General features: G+C 45.7%; 1 protein-coding gene across 1 annotated transcript; it reads right to left on the bottom strand.

The window, feature by feature from the left end:
- Positions 1-913: 913 nt before the first annotated feature.
- On the bottom strand, positions 914-20,839 carry SNUPN (snurportin 1). The gene is made up of 9 exons (XM_032624145.1): positions 20,391-20,839; positions 17,042-17,204; positions 15,009-15,156; positions 9,669-9,773; positions 9,333-9,429; positions 8,093-8,190; positions 4,608-4,682; positions 2,982-3,062; positions 914-1,508 (listed from the first exon to the last, which is right to left on the bottom strand). The coding sequence occupies exons 1-9, from the start codon at positions 20,410-20,412 to the stop codon at positions 1,185-1,187; spliced, it is 1,113 nt and encodes a 370-aa protein (XP_032480036.1). The 5' UTR covers positions 20,413-20,839; the 3' UTR covers positions 914-1,184.
- Positions 20,840-22,519: the final 1,680 nt, after the last annotated feature.

Raw genomic sequence — 22,519 nt, 5'->3', positions numbered from 1 at the left:
CACAGCTGCCAAAGGGCTCTAGTTCACAAATCTGAATGGATCCTGCCTGCTCAAAGCACTTCATCAGCTCCCTTTCATCCATACATAAAACCCAAAACCTCTGCATAACAAACACACAGGCCATTTATGATCAGACCCATCTCTTTCCAGCCTCCTTTCCCATAGCTTTCCAGCCCTACTTGACAACTGAGCTATGCTGAACCGAATTCAGGTCCCAGAGCAAGTCCTTCCTGGCTCTGGAGGCATGCATCTGCCCACCCTCCTGCCTCTGTGAGAAACTCCTGCCCTCCTTGTCTGCAGAGCACATTTCTGTCCCTCCTATGAGCCTCAGCCCAGCTTTGAACTCCTCTGTGAAACCTCCCTCTGCTCTTCCCGGCATCCCCCCACACCCCATGCTCTATGCCCCTTTCTGCACTAAAGCAATCATCCCACCATCTGGACCCACTCTAGATGCTGGTGGGTTTATTTTCTCACTGGATCGTGAGCTCCTCAAGGGCAGGGATGAAGTATGGTCCCTCACCATAACCGACTCTACATAAGCACAAGGCTTATCTTCTGGAAGGTGCTCAAATGTTGGCTGAAGTAGTGAATGAAATCCGTTTGCATTTTATCTCTGGCTGTGTCTAAACCAAAGAAAATCACACTTGTCTTCTCAGAAGAGGGGACATATTCAAATACCAAGAACTGCAGTTCCTGGTAAGACCTTTGAGAAGATGACGTTACCAACAGCAGCAACTGGAAACTCAGCAGAATGCTTAAGTGCTACAAACAGAGTGAAATGGGCCAAGACTTGAACAGTCACGGTTTAGGGGGCCTGAAGGGGTAGAGGTGGGGGAGATTCCTGACTATCTAAAGTTTAAGAATCACACACACACACAAATAAAATAAATAAAGTTTAACAATCACAAACAACTTCTTTCGTAAGAATTATATATATTTACATTGTGGATCTGAAATACATTTTCACAGGAGTTGCTGCTCAAATGCAAAGACTACCCAATCTGGAAACCTCCCCCAACTGTTAAAGCCAGCACTTCAGATAGGAGATAAGCTGTTTCCAGCTGGAGTGGCTTTGGAAAGTCTGCTCTAAAATGAAGTCATCTTGTTCTCGTCACTGTCCTCCTCCCCAGCCTTCCTTCTGGGACCAACCCCCATCCTGTGACTCCCAAAGGACGCTGCCCTCTCTAGTTATCCATGAGGCTCCCTGGGTGCTTGGGGCTATGGGAAGGGCTCTTCAGTTTGGGGGTAGACAGGTGCTCCAACTCATAGCGTCCATTCTCAGAGGACTTGTGTGTGAGTATCTTCTTTATTCCCTCCTTCTGGCTCCTCTTGTGCTCAATAATCTGCTGGAGCTGGTACCCAGCATATTCTGGCTTGGCAGTCAGCGGGCCAGCTGGCACAGCTACGCCAAGAACATCTGACACCATGTAAGGGCGCAGCCAGCCCACCAGAGGAGTGCTTCCAGGGCTATAGTGGGTCTGCTTGTGGTAGAAGAGAAGCCCATCTACCTACAAGAAAGAAAACCAGGGATCAGAATGACTTCTGGGGCCACATGTTTGTAGGAGACCTATATGCACTGGGGTAGCTCTTGTGGTCCAGCTCTTTTTTTCTGGGTCACTGCCAGCAGAAAAAGAGTCTTTGTTTCTCACACATGAATTTCTCTAAAAGAAGAAATGGCCTAGAAAACTAAATTTTAGAAAATAAAAACATAAAAAGTACTTTCCCGTTTACAGGGTGCTTTCCTACCTACTATTTCACCCTCTTACCCACCATGGAAGTGTCTGGGAGATGGAGCTGCTCAGACTCAGGGAGTTCTGGAGCCTCCCTCAAACACACAGTGAGTATGAAGCAGAAATTCAGCTTCAACCCAGGTCTTCTCTCCTCAAATCCCATTCACTTTCCACCACCCGGAGGTCTCTGTAGTGGGGGATGTGCTCCACACCGGGAACAAAGCCGGGGGACTGGACAAGCCCCTCCAAGATGCTGGACTGCTGAGTGCAGGGGAAACAGCCTGTCAAGAAGCCCTGCTCCCCAGCCACTGCTGGCTGCCTAAACCTCCTCCTAAATTGTCTGTGAGCTATGTTCTGGGAAACTCAGTTTTTCTCAACGGGAAGACCTCCCACAGTCCCATATGTTCTTTTCTGTGATTCGGTGACTCATCTCTAAAAAGCATTTATTGTCACTGGGGCATAAGGGTTATAAACAAAGATGGTGTTCTTACCACCTTCTTAACTGACTCCCAGAAATGAACGCAACTCAGCCTTTGCCATTTCATCATTTGGGAAGCTGTGATCCTTTTAGCAAAATTATATCCAGTTCAAACAAATACTTGCAGGTGACCAGGCAGAATTTTAAAGGGTATCATGGGCAAACGAAGTCTGCTTGTAGGGTAACTGCAGGTTCTGAGGATGACAAAAGACTGCCCAGGACTGAGGAGATTCTGGGGATGTGAGACTTTCAGCACTAAAACCAGGGAAGTCCTGGGCAACCTTGGACAAGTTGGTCGCCCCACTGCCATGCCACTGCTCAGCAAGCACTGCCATCCCTGGGGACCATTTGCTCTTCGGAGGAAGGAAGGATTAGGAATTCACAGCCCTGCAGTCTGTCAGTCACAGAAGCCCCAGCTGTGGCAGTCAAACAAGGAGCCTCGTTCTCTGGCTTGTAGCAGAAAGAGGCACACAAGAAGGACCTAGGAATGGAAGCCTCACCCCTCTCTGGGCCTCAGTTTCTCGATCTGTAAAATGAGGGAGTTAGATGAGCTGTCCTTTCAAGGGCCCTTCCAGCTCTGGCATTCTGACTTATCTGGCAGGGTGGCACTGAGGCTATGAAGGGCCACGAGCACATCTTTTTCCAAGAGTCAGCACTTAGCCCTTTTCTGATGCTTTGACACAGCAAAGTCAGAGGCTTTCTTAAGACTGTATAACCAAGTTTCCCTGTGTCTTACAATCAGATCAGAGCAATAAAAACAATGGTTTTGTTACCTCAAAAGGGAAATCCATAGACAGCACCTTACACAGGCTCTCAGGGGTACAAGGGAAATTCTTTAGCCCCACAAATTTAAACTAAAACGTAAATTAGAACAAAGAATTAGTACATGTTACAAACAATATTGGTTCCAGCAACTGAACAGCTGTATCAAAGAAGAGAAGTTTTCAGTCTCATCCTTCCCTACCCACTCCCTTCTACTTATCCTCTGAATTACTAGGTCAGGAGTTCTCAACCTTGCTTTATACAGGAGAACCATCTGGGAAACTCTTAAAAATTACTCATGCCCAAGCCCCACCCCGAGATTCTGACTGAACTGCTCTGGGGTGGGATCCAGTCTTTTTTTTTTTTAAGCTCTCCAGTTGATTCATGCAGTCAGGACTGAGAACCACTGCCCTGTGCTAGGTTTAGGGATTCTATGTTATTCTCCCAGCTCTATGACAGTTGCCCCTAATGAAGGACTGGTGAAGCCCCTTTCACACCAGCAAAAGTTTTTATACTGAAGCAGTATACCAAAGTGATTAGGACTATGACAACCTCTGAGTCAGATTGCCTAGGTTTGAATCCCAGCTCTGTCAATCATTTAATCTCCATATGCCTCCATTTTCCCATCTGTAAAAAGGGATAATAAGATATCTACTTCCTAGGATTGTTATGCAGATACAATGAGACAGTACATGTAGCACACACAGAACAGCATCTCAGAGAAAGCAGTACCCATGTTCCCTTTCCTCGGTGCATGTTCTTCTAGGACCTTATTGATAACATCACTGGAAGTACTGGTCCCATTTATTGTTCCTGTAACTGGTTATTCAGTTGCTTTTAAAAATGCTGTAAGCAACCCAAGCAAATGCCAGTCTACAGGGCTTAACTAATAAAATGCAATGAAAACAACTGTCCCATATTTAATCACTGAGCGAAGAGCCAAGACGTTTGGGTTATCATCCTGGACTCTGGGACCTTGGGGAAGGCAGTCCCTTCTCTGAGCCTATATGCTAATCTATAAACAGAGGGGACTGACTAGATGAGGTCACTCTTAGCTCAGATACAAAGGCAGAGGTTCTCAAAGTGTGGTCCATGGACCAGCAGTATCAGTTTCACTGGAGAACTTGTTAGAAATGCAAATTCTCAGGCTTTACCCCAGACCTACTGAATCAGAAATTCTGGGGGTGAGGCCCAGGAGCCTACATTTTACCAAGCCTCCAGAGGCTGCTGATGCAGGCTACAGTTGGAGAATTCTAAATAGTGTTATTAATAAAAACAGTTATTAGCATTTTATACCAACCACTGTTTATTGAGTGCTCACCGTAAGTATTATGCTAGAAAGACTTGTATATTTATATAATTTGGTTCTTAGAACAACCCTGTAATGTAGGTATTATTAACCGTATTAAACAGATGAAGAAACTAAGGCCAAGTAAAGATATTAACTTAACCTGGTAATTGTTAAAGCGAAAACTGGAATCTAGATAACTGTTAAGTCCATACTTTTCCCACTATGCCACGCTGCCTCAAAAAGAAAAAAGAAAAGATAATTTCATTCATAATGATTATATTTAGCTAACAGACCAATCCAAACCAATCCCCATAAAGAACTCTGCAATCCTAACACCAGGCCTTACGGGATTGAGCTTGGTTTTCTCTCCCAGTCCTTCTTCTGGTAACTTTGAATGCATCCAGTAGAATCGGAAATCAGTCTGCCAGAGAAGAGAAAGGGAAAGATTAAAAACTGCTCACCTCAAACTCTAATACGAACAAAAACACCCCATTCTAAAAAGGTACCTGATGGTCAAAAGGTACAAACTTCCAGTTATAAGATAAGTAAGTACTAGGGATGGAAGGAAAGTACAACACAATGACAATAGTTAACTCTGTTGTCTGGTATATACATGACAGTTGTTGAGAGTAGATCCTAAGAGTTCTCATGGCAAGGGAAAAAAAACCTTTATTTTTTTCTTTTCTTTTCTTTTTGGTATCTATATGAGATGGTGGGTGTTAACTAAACTTACTCAGGTAACTACTGCAAACTACATGTAGTCAAGTCATTGTGCTGTACACCTTACAGTGTTGCACGCCAGTTTAATTTCAATAAAACTGGGAAAAAAATAGCCACCTGATTTATGAAGACCTAAGCCCTTTTCTCACCCTCATTTCCCTTAAAACACTGCCGTAAGGTCAGGAAGATGTTCATAAAATATTTTTTCCTTAAAATCCAATAGAATTATTAATAGTAGTAATGCCAACATTTATCACCGAAGGGCTACTATGTCTCAGGCTCCGTGCTAAGGACCTTACATACATAATCGTATTAATCTTCAACCATCCTCTGAGAATTTTATTATTTTTTGTTTTTGTTTTTTTTTTTAATATTTATTTTTGGCTGTGCTGGGTCTTCATTGTTGCACGTGGGCTTTCTCTAATTGCCTCGAGCGGGGGCTACTCGTCGTTGCAGTGCGCAGGCTTCTCACTGTGGTGGCTTCTCTTGTTGCGGAGCACAGGCTCTAGGTGCACGGGCTTCAGTAGCTGTGGCACGCAGGATCCAGAGCGCAGGCTCAGTAGTTGTGGCACATGGGCTTAATCGCTCCGCGGCATGTGGGATCTTCCCAGACCAGGGCTTGAACTCGTGTCCCCTGCATTGGCAGGCAGATTCTTAACCACTGCACCACCAGGGAAGTCCCGAGAATTTTATTATTATTATCTCCATTTTACAGGTGAGGACTCTGAGGCTCAGAGAGATTACATCACTCACCCAGGTGCACACAGAAATACTATGGGACCAGGACTCACCAACTCCAAAGCACATTATGTTAACCTCTGTTTTATTTTACCTAAGGATTAGAAACTACTTTATAGCTGTAACTTCACATAAACTACTTTATTCCAAATTACTATTTTTTTTTTTTTTTTTTTTTTTGCGGTACGCGGGCCTCTCACTGTTGTGGCCTCTCCCGTTGCGGAGCACAGGCTCCGGACGCGCAGGCTCAGCGGCCATGGCTCACGGGCCCAGCCGCTCCGCGGCATGTGGGATCTTCCCGGACCGGGGCACGAACTCGTGTCCCCTGCATCAGAAGATGGACTCTCAACCACTGCGCCACCAGGGAAGCCCCCAAATTACTATTGATCTAAATTACTGATACATATGCTTCTGTTGTTATTTAGGGACTTTTCTTTCTTTCTTTTTTTTTAATTTCCAAAACCAAAACCCAAAATAAAAAACCCACAATCTTTTCTTTATATTGTCAAAATATAGGTGGCTTTAGTTATCAAATTTGTAGGTTACAACCTACATGCATGTTATGAAACATCCTTCAACAGAATTATAGGAAAATATGTTCTTGATTGAATTTTTATTTTTTAATTTTTTTAATTTTTAAAAATTAATTAATTAATTAAATTTTGGCCACATTGGGTCTTCGTTGCTGCGCGGCCTTTATCTCTCTTTTTTATAAAAATAAATTTATTTATTTATTTATTTTTGGTTGCACTGGGTCTTCGTTGCTGCCCGTGGGCTTTTTCTAGTTACGGTGAGCGGGGGCCACTCTTCACTGTGGTGCGTGGGCTTCTCATTGCGGTGGCTTCTCTTGTTGCGGAGCATGGGCTCTGGGCGTGTGGGCTTCAGTAGTTGTGGCTCGTGGGCTCTAGAGCACAGGCTCAGTAGTTGTGGTGCACGGGCTTAGTTGCTCTGTGGCATGTGGGATCTTCCCGGACCAGGGCTTGAACCTGTGTCCCCTGCACTGGCAGGCAGATTCTTAACACTGCGCCACCAGGGAAGTCCCTTGATTGAATTTTTGAGTTCTGAGTTTTAGGCTTGGCTCTGCATTTGGGCAAGGTACTTAACATCTGTGGCTCTCAGCTTTCATATCTAAATGATGAGGAGTAGCAACAATAGTACATACTTACTTTTTAGAGTTGTAAGGGATTCAATGAGATCATGCTCACAAAGTGCTTAGCAATGCAGGTCTTGGCTATTTTTTTGTTTTTGTTTTTTTATCTTTTGGCCACACCGTGCAGCATGTGTGAACTTAGTTCCCTGACTGGGGATTGAACCCATGGCCCCTGCATTGGAAGTGCAGAGTCTTAAACTGGACCGCCAGGGAAGTCCCTTGGCTATTATTTTTTGAATGAGATGCATGCTAGAATTCTGAAGTACCAGCACCTAGCACAATTTGGAAACCTAGCTTGGGGTAATGGCTACAGAAAGAAGCAGCCTGTGGTGATAACCTGTGATTTGGACACGTGGGCCTGCATGAGGATCGCCTGGAGGTTGATTAAAACGTAAGTCCCATCCCCAGAGTTTCTGATTCAGTAGGTCTAAGAATTTGCATTACTAACAACCTTCTGAGGCCACACATTCAACATTCTGAGAACCACTATGATAAACTAATTGACAGGGAGCATAAAAAACCCACCACTTTAAAACTGGGACAACGATGGGGAGCATAGGAGCAGAGATGGACCCTGTAGGGTGACCTAGCCTCTCTCTGATGACTGCATCTGTCACTCGAGAAAATCACCAATCTGAGAAAAATGTTGTGGGAAGGTGAAACCTAAGGGGAGAATATTGGGTGGGGGGGCCTCTCCTCATTTGGAAAATCTCCTTCCAAAGCTAACCCCTCAGAGATTCGAGGCCTTACGGTCATACCAAGGAGGCCCTGACATTTTCAGGGTCAAGATGTGGTTGGTGAAGAGTGGAGGTGACAGAAGTCTATTTGATGGTGCTTAACATTCCACCTTCTCTTCCTTGTGCCGCCTGCACAAGGCAGCATCCCCTTCACCTGCAACCTTCCCTGCCAGCAAGCCTCCCACACTCTGGAGAGAGGGGAGGGGGCGGTTACAGCTTCTACAAAGTCCCAGCCTACCCTACACTCTGTTTCTCCTTCCTCCCCTCAAGAATTGCTATGCTTCCCTTAGTTCCTCCTACCTCTTTTTATAAATGAAGCTAATTTAAACACACCCAAGGATGCAAGGAACATTAGACAATGTTCTTGATATACCACATCCTGTACACACCAAGAAGTTGGTCACGTACTAGACACACATGCTGAGCCACTTTCCTGGGAGGAGAGGAGAAAACAGGAGAAGACATGAGGGGAGTATCAGTCCTTACCTGGCAGTCATAAAAAGGGTGTCCCCGCCAGCACATCACGTCCAGAACGTAGTAGGTCTGGTTCACCTCACTGTAAATGCAGTCCAGAATGGTGTAGTCTGGAGACACAAAGTAGAAAGTCAGTACAGGGTACCCCTTCCCATCAGGGTTCCCTCCACCACAATCTGGGGAGCCCCATCTTAGGGGCTTGGGAACTGAATCCAACAATCCTCAGTGTTCACGGCAAGCACCAGCACTACAGGACAAAGTTCTTCACAGCCTTTTCTGGCTACCTGGCACAGTCTAGGGGTGACCTGAGGTATGACAGCACAAGAAGGATCAAGGCAATGCCAAGTGTGAACTCTGAACCTTTAGAAAAACTGGGACATTTACTCACCTTAGAGAAGCTCAAGTTTGAAGGGAAGTAATCTTCCATTTTAGTTTACAATTACTTTTTGAGTTCCTAACACAGGCACTGTGTTCTGTGGGGAATATTAACTATAAGTAATCCCTGCCTTTAAGGAAGTTACAATCCAGTTAAGGAGATAAGATGATTACAGAGGAAAGAACCAAGACCTGAATTATACAGCACAAACTAAGAAAAACGAGAGTTCCAGAAAATGCTTCATGGAAGAGATGGGATATGAACAATCTTTTGGGATCAGAGGACTAAAATAACAGGGTAGAGGGGAGGTGGAAGCACATTTCAGGCTCGAGTAAAAAAAGCCAATAGAGTGCTCAGAACAGAGGACAGGAATAACCACCAGCAGAGCCTGGGCAGGCAGAGGTGAGAGAACGGTTCTGGCAGCTCTGCCAACTCCTCGCTGAATGACCCCAGGCAAACTTTCGTGACCTTAGTCTCCCTGGCTGGGCCCAGGTGGGAGGAATAAGCTAAGATTAGGACACTGGGAAAGGAGAAAAGGGAATTCGGCAGGAAGCCGCAGCAACAGCTTACTGTACATTACATTTGGCCTTCTGGGGGTCCTTTCCCCAGAAAACTGCACCTGTCATCTTGTGATGGAAGTCCATGGGAAAGGTGCATTGACTTTAATTTAGGGGTTTATTGCCCAGCAGGCCTCACAAGTTGCAACTATTCTGCTGCTGAGGAGGCCTGACCTTGAGGGAAAGCCCAGTGGGCAGGATATTACCTGTGCGCAGTTTCAAAAGTATGCTTTTAAAGTGGGTCTTTAAAACAACTAACTAAGCAACTAACCAAGCACTGATTATAAAAGTTAATAAACAGTCAATTGTATGTAGGTACCTTTCGTTGTTGCTGAGTTTCGCCTGTTGCCTCCTGGCAGAAGGGAAGAAAAGCTGCTGACGCAGTAGCCACTCTTGGTGTAGGCACTGGTAGAACCCTGTGTGGACAATTACCATTCTTGTCAGGCATCAAGGTCTCCTTACCCTCTTGCTTCCACGTTCTGCAGGGGTGCCATCAGCCCAAAGATGGCTCTCATCAAATCCCTCCTGCAGGAAAGCGTTTCGATCCCCATGGCAGGGACAGCTGCTGTGGCAGATAAGGAACACAGAGTGTGCAGAGAACCCCTCCCACTACAGGCCAGGCATGCTGGTGCCGGGGGCAGGAGCAGCTACTCACCCTGGAGGCCACAATAAGGGCTCTTTTTCCAACAGGGCACACGACCACAATCCATTCCTGACCCAAATCTGAAGGGACGTCAATTAACCACTCTGAGAGCATTAACTGGGAACACAAAAAATGGTGTTAAAAATCAACAGGGCTGTGCTGCTCCCATGTTTACAATGACAAAGAATTCACGTCCTATATATATAATAAAAATACATGTAAAAGAATGAGAACAGAAAAGGGTGACAGTGGGACCTCCACCCCACTAGCTCTTAGTAGTCAACTCATCTCCTGCTCACTGTGAACTTCAACTTCTCACCTTCATTATCTGCATCCATATCCATTCTTACTACTTCACCTCCTGTATGGGGGGATAGGACCCTCTATCTTTCCTTACTTTGTCCACCCACCTACCATTATCACAACCATTATGTTCCAGGGGCTATACCTCAGAGATGAATCAAGTCCCTGACCTTGAGATGCTCTAAACTAGATCATTTCCCAAACTAGTGACCCAAATACTATACTAAAGGATGTTAGGAAATCTACTTTAATTAAAAAAAAAAAGGGCTGTGGTGAAATGAATTTGAAAAAATTTACTCTTCCATTCATCACCAGTCCCTCCCATCTATACAAGACTTTAGCCTATCAATTAATACTTCCCACCGAATCTCTCATCTCTCCCATCTCTCCTTCCCCTTAGGCCACAAAATACTTAACCCCTAATCCTCAAAACCAAGGCAAAAATGAAAACCTTTTATCACTCTACATTTCTATTAAGATATTCCACGTTCTCTCTTTTTTCAACTACTTCGTATTTCTTTTTTTTTTTTAACATCTTTATTGGGGTATAATCGCTATACAATGCTGTGTTAGTTTCTGCTTTATAACAAAGTGAATCAGTTATACATATACATATGTTCCCATATCTCTTCCCTCTTGCGTCTCCCTCCCTCCCACCCTCCAACTACTTCGTATTTCTTGCTGCTGCCTTCCCACCCACTCTGACACCCGCAGTCCAGATTTGCTACCTCACAGCCCCACTTGACCTCCTTGCAGCCAAGTGCCTCTATTCCCTCCCCTCCCCCTCCTTCCTCTACTCCTGGTGTAATGCTGCCAGTCACATCCTCCTCCTTGGCACATGCTCCCTTGGTCCCATGACAGTACTTTTCTGTTTTTCCTCCAAACATTCCTCCACACACTCCCCCAAAACATGTAGATAATCTTCAGGGGGCTGTTTTAGGTCCCCCTTTTCTTTTCTCTTAGATGCTGTTCCTCCCGTGGGGGTGGAACTCATCTACTTCACTTGTCATTTCTAAGATGATGCCTCCTGATTCTCTCTCTTTTTTTTGTTTTGGCTGCGTTGGGTCTTTGTTGCTATGTGCGGGCTTTCTCTAGTTGTGGCGAGTGGGGGCTACTCTTCATTGCAGTGCACGGGTTTCTCATTGCAGTGGCTTCTCTTGTTGTGGAGCACAGGCTCTAGGTGCACGGGCTTCAGTAGTTGTGGCACACGGGCTCAGTAGTTGTGGCTTGCGGGCTCTAGAGCACAGGCTCAGTAGTTGTGGCGCATGGGCTTAGTTGCTCCATGGCATGTGGGATCTTCCTTGACCAGGGCTCGAACCCGTGTCCCCTGCATTGGCAGGCAGGTTCTTAGCCACTGCGCCACCAGGGAAGTCCCCTAATTCTCTTCTTTTTCATCTCCAGACTTCTTTCCTTTCCTCCAAACCTATATTTCCAGCTGTCCATTTGCTATCTCTTTCTCTGTTGGTCCTCTCTGTACCTTAAACTCAGCATAGCCGAAACAGAATTCACTGGCTTCTGTTGCCCAAGTACCTCCCGTCCCTGAAACACCCACCCTTCCCCTTCTGCATTCTGTGCCCTATTAATATCATCACCTTCCTCTCTGTTATTCAATTAAACCCAAGGCATAATCAACACTCCCTTAAAGAATAATAGTAATACAACACCAAAAGCACAAATGACGAAACAAAAGATAGATAAATTAGACTACATCAAAATGTAAAACTTCTGTGCTGCCAAAAACATCATCAAGAAAGTGAAAAGACAACCCACAGAATGAGAAATATTTGCAAATCATGTATCTCATAAGGAACTTGTATCTAGAATATATAAAGAACTCTTATAACTCAATAATAAAAGACAAATAGCCCAATTTTTAAACGGGCAAAGGATTTGAATAGACATTTCTCCAAAGATATACGAATGGCTAATAAACACATGAAAAGAAGCTCAATATCATTAGTTACTAGGGAAATGAAAATCAAAACCATGAAACACCACTTCATACCCACTAGGATGGTTATATTCAAAAGGACGGACATAACGAGTATTGGCAAAGATGTGGAGAAACAAACTCTCAAACATTGCTGGTGGGAATGTAAAATGGTGTAGTCACTCTGAAAAATAGTCTGATAGTTCCAGAGTTATCATATGGCCTAGTAACTCCACTCCCAGGTATATACCCAAGAGAAATGAAAACATATGTCCATGCACAAACATGTAAATAAATGTTCATAGCAGCCATATTCATAATAGCCCCAAAGTGGAAACAACTCAAAAGGCCATCAACTGATGAATGGATAAACAAAATGTGGTATATCTATACAACAGAATATTATTTGAAAAGACATGAAAAGGAATGAAGTTCCAACACATGCTACAACATAAATGAATCTTGAAAACCTTCTAAGTGAAAGAAGCCAGAAGCAAAAAGATGTATCTCATATGATTCCATTTATACGAAATGTCCAAAATAGACAAATCCATAGAGACAGAAAGTAGATCAGTGATTGCTAGGGCCTGGAGGGAAGGGGAAATGGGGAGTGACTGCTAATGGGTGTGAAAATATTCTAGAATTAGATAGTGGTGATGGCTGCACAGCTCTGTGAATTACTAACAAAATACTGAATTGTACACTGTAAATGGGTGAATTGTATGTTATGTGAATTGTATCTCAATATGGCTGTTTAAAAAAATAGCAGTAGCAGCTAATACTGTGGGGCATTCATTATGGGCTCTGGGCTAGGTATTTAAGGTACACTATTCATTTAATCCTTCTAACAATCCCTATGAGATAGGTACTATTACGATGTCCCATTTTAAGGATAAGAAACTAGAGACTTAGACTGGTTAAGTAACTTGCCCATGGTCAACACAGAGCCTGACTTTGAGGTCAGTCCATGCGACCTGAGCTTAAACCCTTACCCGCTTCTCATATCGCCTCTCCTAGCCATAAATTCTGTTCATTCCACCTGGCAACATCTCTCATACTCATGACCTCTTTTCCTTCCCACTTCTACTGCCCTTAGCACTCATCAGATCCTTTAGCAAACCTAAGCCCCCTACCACAGTCTCTCTCTTCCAGGCCTTTCTACACTAATGTGGTAGTCATCACATGAAGTCCCACCTCTGCCCCTGACTCAAAAAGTCTCGGTGGTTCCTCACAATCTAGACCCAGAGTCTAAAACCTTGTACATATTTCTGCTATACTCCTCTCCCGACCCTATGTTGCTCCATCCTCACACACACTCTGCACACCCCTCCTGAACACATCATATATTCTTCTCCCACCTCTGGGCTCTTGCTCAGCCTGATCCTGCGGCCTGGAATGCCCTGAAATGCTCTGTACCTCCACCTGTCCTACCCATGTTTCCAAACTGTCTCCTCTTTCATTAAGCTTTTCCTGATTTCACAACCCTGCTTCTTTCTCTGTTGGAAGTTAATTTCACTTTCTTATTGCAAAAACCATAATCTACACTTATTAGAGGAGTGCATGGGCTATTTCTGGCCCACATCTATCTTCCCCTGAGAATAACCTAGCTTAACATAGAACAGGGCCTTCAACAATGCTTGCTTGGGGCTTCCCTGGTGGCGCAGTGGTTGAGAGTCTGCCTGCCGATGCAGGGGACGCGAGTTTGTGCCCCGGTCCAGGAGGATCCCACATGCCGCGGAGCGGCTGGGCCCGTGAGCCATGGCCGCTGAGCCTGTGCATCCAGAGCCTGTGCTCCGCAACGGGAGAGGCCACAACAGTGAGAGGCCCGCGTACCACAAAAAAAAAAAAACAAAAAACAATGCTTGCTTGGGGGGGACTTTTCTGGTGATCCAGTGGCTAAGACTCCGCACTCCCAATGCAGGGGGTCCGGGGTTCGATCCCTGGTCAGGGAACTAGATCCTGCATGCCACAACTAAAGATCCCACATGCAGCAACAAAGATCCTGCGTACCACAACTGAGACCCGGCACAGATAGATAGATAGATAAATAAATATTTTTTTAAAAGCCAACATTCTGTTTTAAACAAAAACAAAACAAAACAATGCTTGCTCGGGACTTCCCTAGTGGTGCAGTAGTTAAGACTCTGTGCTTCCACTGCAGAGGGCATTGGTTCGATCCCTGGTCAGGGAACTAAGATACCGCATGCTGCGCAGCATGGCCAAAAAATTTAAAAAACAACAAAAAAACAATGTTTGCTCAACAGAACTAAATTGTACTTTGTCATAGAAGATGTCTGTGCTATATTTGAGGCAGAGAAAGAGGATGGGAGTGTGTGCACTCAGGAACCATATTCTTAAGGTGGGAGAGGATTCTGAAGTGACAAGACACTTGGGTTATAGAGAGAAGTATACAATAGCAGGGTAGACCCCCAGCCCCACTCAGACACATGCCCTGCCTTCTGGAGAATAACTGGATTGCCTAGAGCACTGGACAGTCTCCACGCCTGCTTCACCTATGGTGCCACAAGCCACACCGATTTCCTCTCTGGAATCAACAGGCCACTTAGTCAAGTTTGTTATAGTGATCTGTTGTTTCATGGCCTCAACCTCACCTAGGCCAACTGGCTGGCCTGGGGTGGCTGGGCAGGCTCCCAGTATTCAAGGACCTCCAAGCTCCTACCACCTGAGTGTGAAGACCCAAGGCTGGCATGTTAGTCTACCACTTGGGAAAGACTACCAGCTTGGGAGATGGGGTGGGGGACAGTGCTGGGCTGGGCAGGCCTGATCCAAAACAGCTGTATAACGACTAGTAAAGAATGGCGTCCGCTAGCATATCAGTAGCTCAGGGGCTTTAAATGCAGCAGGCCGGAAGCCTTTGCTAACAGCATGGGGTAATGATTCCCAAACCCACTACCCAGACTCTATCAGTGACCCCTGTCAGCACACAAAACTGTAAGTCATCTCTCTTCATCTCATAACTTTTATGTACATCAGCACTTTCGTTGCAGATGCTCTTCCTTCTTCCTGCCTCATCCTCCTCTTCAGGGCAAGTAAAGAGCTTTGACTGCACAGTAAAGGGAGAAGGACCAGCGGCGCCTAATCTTCTCTGGAGCACTCACTTGATTAGCATAGCGTTTTGGTAACTTCTTGCCAGTGTCAACATCCATTTCCTCATCATCTTCCTTTTCTTCTTCTTCCTCACTCTCCATCCCTGTCCAGTCATCTTCAGCGAGTCTTCTGGCATGGTTCACATAATCCAGCCGCTTTCTGAGAAAAGAAAAGGCATAAGGACAGGTCTTTACGTCTTATAGGAAGACACTCTGAAATGTGACAGATGTAATTCAAAGTCTCCAAATTCAAGAGCAACTTGGGAATTGTGGTGGGGTAAGAGATGACAAAATTTCCTTTGTAAGCCTTAACTAGTGACCACCTCCTCACAGATCCTGAATAGGAAACTCCCTCTGAACACACTCAGCTTTCCTCAGTTTCCTAAGAATAGGCAAGGTACAATATTTAAAGGAATTCTCAGGGTTCGCTAGTGGCTGATCCTACTCCTACCCACCCCACCCTAGACTCCCATCTCCACCCCAGGTGAGAGCTGACACTTCCCTGCCTGGCAGATATACCGTCTGAAGGCTCCCAGGGATTGCAGAGAGGAAACACCCAGAGGCAGTGAGAAGTTTGAGACAAGGACAGCTTCTGGGACTTTCTGAGGAACAGCCAGACCTTTTTGCAGTTCCTAACTTTCAAAAAAGGCCACTTAGAAAAAACTAAGGAAATCTGAGTGAAGAAGTATGGATTTTAGTTAATAATAATGTATCAATATTTGTTCATTAGTTGTAACAAGTGTACTATAAGATGTTGGGAATTCCCTAGCGGTCCAGTGGTTAGGACTCGGCACTTTCACTGCCGTGGGCCCAGGTTCAATCCCTGGTTGGGGAACTAAGATCCTGCAAGCTGCTCAGCGTGGCCAAAAAAAAAAAGAGAGAGAGGAACTTGACATTTTGGAGGGAGACTTTTCACCACATACTCCTTTTCAAAAACATTTATTTATTTATTTATTTATTTATGGCTATGTTGGGTCTTCGTTGCTGCGTGCGGGCTTTCTCTGGTTGTGGCGAGCGGGGGCTTCTCACTGTGGTGGCTTTTCTTGTTGAGGAACACAGGCTCTAGGCACACGGGCTTCAGTAGCTGTGGTGCACAGGCTTAGCTGCTCCGTGTCATGTGGGATCTTCCTGGATCAGGGCTCAAACCCATGTCCCCTGCATTGGCAGGCGGATTCTTAACCACTGCACCACCAGGGAAGTCCCGTCTCCATACACTCTTGTATGTATTGTGAATTTTGAACCATACGAACATACTACCTATTCCAAATTAATCACAATTTTTAAAAACTGGGGATCGGGGGAATGCGTGATCTGAGAATGTAATCTGCAAGCAACCCAGAGGCCACAGGGAACCATCTCTGCTAAACACATCTAGTGATGAAGCAGTGGGCAAAATGCAGCTGTCGATAGTTCCTCCTAATCCTTAATTCCTTAACCAGAAGAGGCCTGTGTTGCACTGAGAATAAAAGGATAGGCCCTGCCTTCAGGGCAGCCCATCCTCAAACACTCCTATCCTGCAATCAATCTCTTTCCCTGTTTGCTCATCTTGGTATTGAGACCGAAGTGTATGGAAGACATTTCCTCAGATTCCCTGTGGAATTATTTGTCTTGAATTCCCAAGGGCTCCACAGAAACATCTGGGGCTGAAGGAAGACAGGAAGCCCACACCAAAGCCAGGAGTCAGACTGCAGGAGAAGGCACACAGGGAATGTGGGGAGTGGAAGTATGGGAGTGGCTTTCACAAGTCCCTAAACTACAAAGCTCAGTACTGCTGCCAGGAAAAAAGAAAAGAAAAATTTAACCAGAGAGTTGAGCTTTTGCTTTCAAACTTCAGTCTCTCCCGACTCCCTCATTTTTCCCAAGCTCTGGGTGTAAAGGATGTCTACCTCTGCCAGGATTTACCCCTCCCAAACTTGTGGGCAAGAAGAACCACCTACAAAGGGTCCACTTTGAAGGTGGCTCTGTAGAGACAAGCCTGGAGCCTCCTGAATGGTTCACAGCTCCCAGCCTACAGAGAGAAGCCAAGGAGTTAAAGTATCCCTTACGATTTCTGCAGTTCCAGTAACCGGCGGCGCCGCTCACTCTGCTCCAAGGAACTGTACTTGGACTTGTACTGGGACAGGCGGGGGTGTGGGGCAGCTGTGCTGTTCAGATCTTGAGACACAGAAAAGCTACTAGCCAGGGCTTGACTCAGCTCTTCCATCTTCCCTACAAAGGAAAACATCAGAAAATTGTTCAATCGTTTTGTATCACCTTTCGGGTACAGGCAGTTATGGTGTAACATGATGGCTACATTCCTAAAAAACCTCACTTAATCCAAAATCACAATTATTTCTATGGGAAAAAAAGGAAGTTAAAGGGTAAGTGAGTTACATATGAGCAGTAATGTTTTTCTTGCAGATATTTTAATAATGAGCATTTTGATAGCTCTGAGTGTATAAACTTCAACATCAATCAAATTCACCTTGTGATTGAATCTAACTTTTGCTCTTTGTCATCATTCACCAGGGACCCTGTCATTAATTCCTTCTTACAATCATTGACATGCAGTGAAGTAATCGATCATCTAATTTTTTTCCTGAATAGCTCTAAAAAGCTGTTACTCAATAACTAATGTAATTTTCTTTTTTAACTTTTTTTTTTTTAATGTAGGGCTTCCCCGGTGGCACAATGGTTAAGAATCCACCTGCCAACGCAGGGGACACGGGTTCGAGCCCTGGTCCGGGAAGATCCCATGTGCCACAGAGCAACTAAGCCCATGCACCGCAACTACTGAGCCTGCGCTCTAGAGCCCACGAGCCACAACTACTGAAGCCCGCGCGCCTGGAGCCCGTGCTCTGCAACAAGAGAGGCCACTGCAATGAGAAGCCCGCGCACCACAAGAAGAGTAGCCCCCCCTCACCGCCACTAGAGAAAGCCCGCACACAGCAATGAAGACCCAAGGCAGCCAAAAATAAATAAATTTAAATAAATAAATAAAATATGTAATTTTCTGATGCAAGTTTTATCTGATTGGCTGTTTAGTTCTCCAATAAATGCCAACTCATATCAAGAAAATTTAGTTCCAGGAGAAGTACTGGTTCTGGAGCCCAGGGAGGAAGACAAGAGGAGCCAAAACCCCAAACCTGGTAGTTACTTTCTTGCTTTATAGCTTGTTTTGTTTATTTGCTTGTTTGGGGTGGGCAGAAGGAAGGTTTCAGGGCTACCTATGCAGGACTCATTTCGAAAAGAGCTAAAATGTGGAAGGCTGCCTTCCAGTTAACACCAGCTGCTCTAGAAAATGTGAAGGACAGACATGTGGTACATTTGGGAGACAGAGAGTAAATCATATTGGAGACAGACTACCAAGGGCCACCCTAAAGAACGGCAGTAGAGAGAAAGATGTGAATTCATACTTCACTCACCCTTCCATGAATGAAGGTATGAGGTGGCACAGGAGCTCACCTAAAGATTAGATGTGCACCTCAAGGAATTCCCTGGCAGTCCATTGGTTAGGACTCTGTACTTTCACTGCCAAGGGCCCAGGTTCAATCCCTGGTGGGGGAACTAAGATCCCACAAGCCGCCACGGCCGGAAGAAAAAAAAAAAATTAAAAAAAAAAAAAGTGTGCCTCAGACTGCAAGAAAAGAGGAACATTTGGGAGAAATTTTACTCACACACCTGGGCTGGCCCAACCCTTCAAGTTCTACTATAAACCAGAGGGTACCACCAGTGCTTAAACTCCACCCCAGTCCAGGTCCCAATGCTCTTGAGCCTCAAAACCAACAGGTTCATTGCAGAGCCTCCACAGTTAAAAATACAACTCTATGGGCCTCTACTTGGCAAAGAGTTATTTTCCATTGCACATTTGAATTCAGATTTTCTTTCTTAATTTACAGCATTAGATTTTTTTTTTTTTAATGCCTGCACCACGCAGCTTTCGGGATATTAGTTCCCAGACCAGGGATCAAGCCCCCAGAGTGAAAGCGCCGAGTCCTAACCACTGGACCACCAGGGAATTCCCTAGATTTCTTTTTTCTAATTTGAAAGGAACTTTTCTTGTGTGTGTGGTTAAAAACGCATGACATAAAAGTTTACCACTTAACCTTTTTTTTTTGTTGTTGTGGTACGCGGGCCTCTCACAGTTGTGGCCTCTCCCGTTGAGGAGCACAGGCTCCGGACGTGCAGGCTCAGCGGCCATGGCTCACGGGCCCAGCCGCTCCGCGGCATGTGGGATCTTCCTGGACCGGGGCACGAACCCGTATCCCCTGCATCAGCAGGCGGACTCTCAACCACTGCGCCACCAGGGAAGTCCCACTTAACCATTTTTAAATGTACACTCCAGTTGTGTTAATTACATTCACATTGCTGTACAATTTCCAGAACTCTATTATTCTTGCAAAATGGAACCTTTATACCCATTAAACACGAAAAAAACAGAAACAAAACCAAAAAAGCCCACCTTTTTAAAACTTAAGATTAGCATATTATGTGTGGATCTGAGGCGTGTCTTAACATGTATGTTATGCAACCGGGGTGGCCATTCATAGTTGAGGCTGGGTGATGAGTACTTAGGATCCTAAATGGTATGCTATTTTCTGTATTTTTCTATACTTTTGTGTAAGTTTGAACACTTCCATAGTAAAATCTTTTAAAAATTCATTATGTCTTCGTCTTACCAAAGTAATGACCCAATCTAAAATACATTTATTAGGCCTCATCGTGCTTTATCTCGGTGTGGATTCATGCTCTGCCAAGAAGCATAAAATCCTTCTTAAAATTGATGCCTAGGACACTGGGGCGGCTGGCTGTACCTCCCTTTATGGCTGTCCCTCCCTTTATGGCTGTCCTTGGCTGGCTCCTGCTCTTTCAACCCATTCTTCGGAGGATGATGACTCCAAGGGTTCTGACCTGGCGGCCTCAAACTCCACCTGTATCCCATTTCCGATCCACCCAGGACCCTCCCCCGAGCTCCAGACTCCAATTGTCCCCCGCTACTGCCTCTTCCTCCTCTCCCTCCTCCTCCCCCTCCGGGGGCGCCCCGCCTCGAATCCCGCAGCCAGGATCTAGGCCTCCTCAGCGTCTCCCACCGGGCTTCAATGCGGCCGGGGGAACCGAACTCCACTCGACCGCCCTCCCTGCTACAGGCGCGCACAGCTTTTCTCTATGGATGGGGTCATCTAGGCCTTGCATGATTCGCCCCTCCCCCACAAAGAAAATCCCTGAGGGGTCCTGGCCCGACAGCCTGGAACTTAAGAGTGGAAGCGCGCCCAAGGAGAGGCCCCGGCCTCGCTCTGCCCCTCCAGGTCATGTCTCGGGAAGCCGGGAGTGTGCAGCCGGCCACAGAAAGTTACAGCCGGGCGCCCAGGGGCAGTTCGGGAGCCGGCGGGGCCCAAGCTTGAACCGACGACTCACCAGGCCGAGGTGACAATTCCATGCGCAGCCGCCAACGCCGCCGCCGGGGGCCGACCAATCAGCTGCCTTTAGAGAGCCGGCCCCGCTCCCTTGGCCGCCGCCGTGCCGCCGGGCTCACCCACCTAGCGAGGGGAGTTTCCGGCTCCTCCGGACGTAGAGAACGCCGGGAGTTCTTCCGCGGTTCTGTCACGGGCTTGCGGTTACTTCCGCCCTCAACTACTGGGGTTTTTCCAGTCCGCCCGGGCGGGAGTCCTCCTTCTGATTTTGCGTTGCTACCCTCCTGCAAGGTGACTTGGCCGGGCCGAAGCCTCACTCCTGGGCAGAAGCTACTCCGGGTTACTTTCGCCAATAGCTGGAACCCCGGTCTCGTGGCCGGGCGTTCAAGGCCCTCCAGGCCCTGGATCCTGCCGCCTCCCCCAGATACGCACAGTCCTTAGGAGTGCACCAACAGTCCGCTCCCTCTCCCGTGACCATGCTTTATACGGGGAAAGCGCTGCCTGACTGACTCCCTCCCCCGCCCACACATACACCCACCACTAAGTCTTAGACAATTAGTCGTCCCCTACCCATTCGCCCCTTAGAACACTGGAAAGAAACCTCGATTACAGCCATTTGCTCGCTTTAGAAGTTTCTCTTTCCTTCTCGGCTGTGGGCTTGGCAATGGTAGGGACCTGGTTTGATTCCTGCATCCGGCACAAGGCACGGCTCTGGTGAAGGAATGAATTGGTGCAAAGGGTGGAGGGAAGCAGCCGAGATTTAGGAACTTAATAAAACTGGAGAGCAGCCTTTGTGGGCTAAGATTGAAGAGATGCAAAATAAAACTGTGAATAGCCATTTATTGAATACTTACATTGAGGCAGACCCCGTGCTTTGCATGAATTATCTTATTTAATCTTAAAATAGCACAAGGAAGTAGAGACTAAAGCTCAGAGAGGTTAAGCAACTTGGCCAAAGTTACACGGCTTTTGAGCCAAATATTTAAGTTTGCTGCATGTCTGACTTACAGAGAATTTGGATATTACAATACCACACTACAGAAACAACGTACACAAAGTTGGCACATTTTGAGTCCAAGGTGTGGACTTGTTGCATATTTTATGTACATGACTCCGTCCATTTGGAGGTCAGATTGACAGGGAGGGTAGAGGGTGCTTGGGGCTGTGGAAGACCAATTTTTCTTTTCTTTTTTTTTACTTCAGAATTTACATAGGTGAGCTCTAACTTTCAGTGGTCAGGCTGTGCACTAGGTTATTTGGTGCATCGACAAATAAAAGCTGATTATGAGACTGACAAAGAAGAGCCCAGGACCTGACTGCACTAGGAAACTTTGACACCAGGATATTAAGTATTTTGTGTCTCAGAACCACCATTCTCTACCCACGACCACAGAAGTCACAGAAAAGAACAAAGGCCCTACGTTGGAGGAAAACAACTGAGATGGACAAATTCATGCACTGAGGTCCAGGAGAAAGGCTCCAGCCCCTCATTCACACCAGCTGAATAACTTCCCATATCACTAAAAAACCAACCAAATGTCACTCAGCCCAGGGGCTCATTTGGGGCCAGTTAGTGTTCCATAAAGCGCTGCTCTACCTGGAACAGTGATTCTCCAACTGTAGCCATTGGCACTCCACCTTCACAACCTTGGCCACGTACACATACACCTATATTTGATGTCTTTAAACCAATTTACTTTTTTAAAAAGCCTAATACATTTATTTGAAAGAGGAACACCATAACATTACCTTAAATCACTTCCCACTTTAATAGAAAGCATCTATGAACTCTATAGTGAAAATAGTATAATGTTATAATCTAGCTACATACTGATGTCTGTAGAAAACTGTAAGACTGTGGACTTTGTAAAAATCAGAGATTAGCAAGTGTTGGAAAACTGATAAGGAGTAACACTAACAGAATTTTTCTTTTATGTAATCAGAAAAATTCACAGAGAACAGAAGATCCACTTTCTCACGCTATGATTTAATGTTATTTAAGGTGGAATTTGTGTACCCCCCCAAATCTCGTAAGCACCTACAGGCAGGGGAATCTCTATCTAGAAAACAGGACTTTGAGGGCAGGAAGGTGTCCCCGCTTTTCTCAAGAGGAGGCTCTTGCCAGGAGCCCTG

This window comes from Phocoena sinus, chromosome 2 (assembly GCF_008692025.1).
Source record: "Phocoena sinus isolate mPhoSin1 chromosome 2, mPhoSin1.pri, whole genome shotgun sequence".
Lineage (NCBI taxonomy): Eukaryota > Metazoa > Chordata > Mammalia > Artiodactyla > Phocoenidae > Phocoena > Phocoena sinus.
This window is presented reverse-complemented; position numbering and strand designations above follow the sequence as displayed.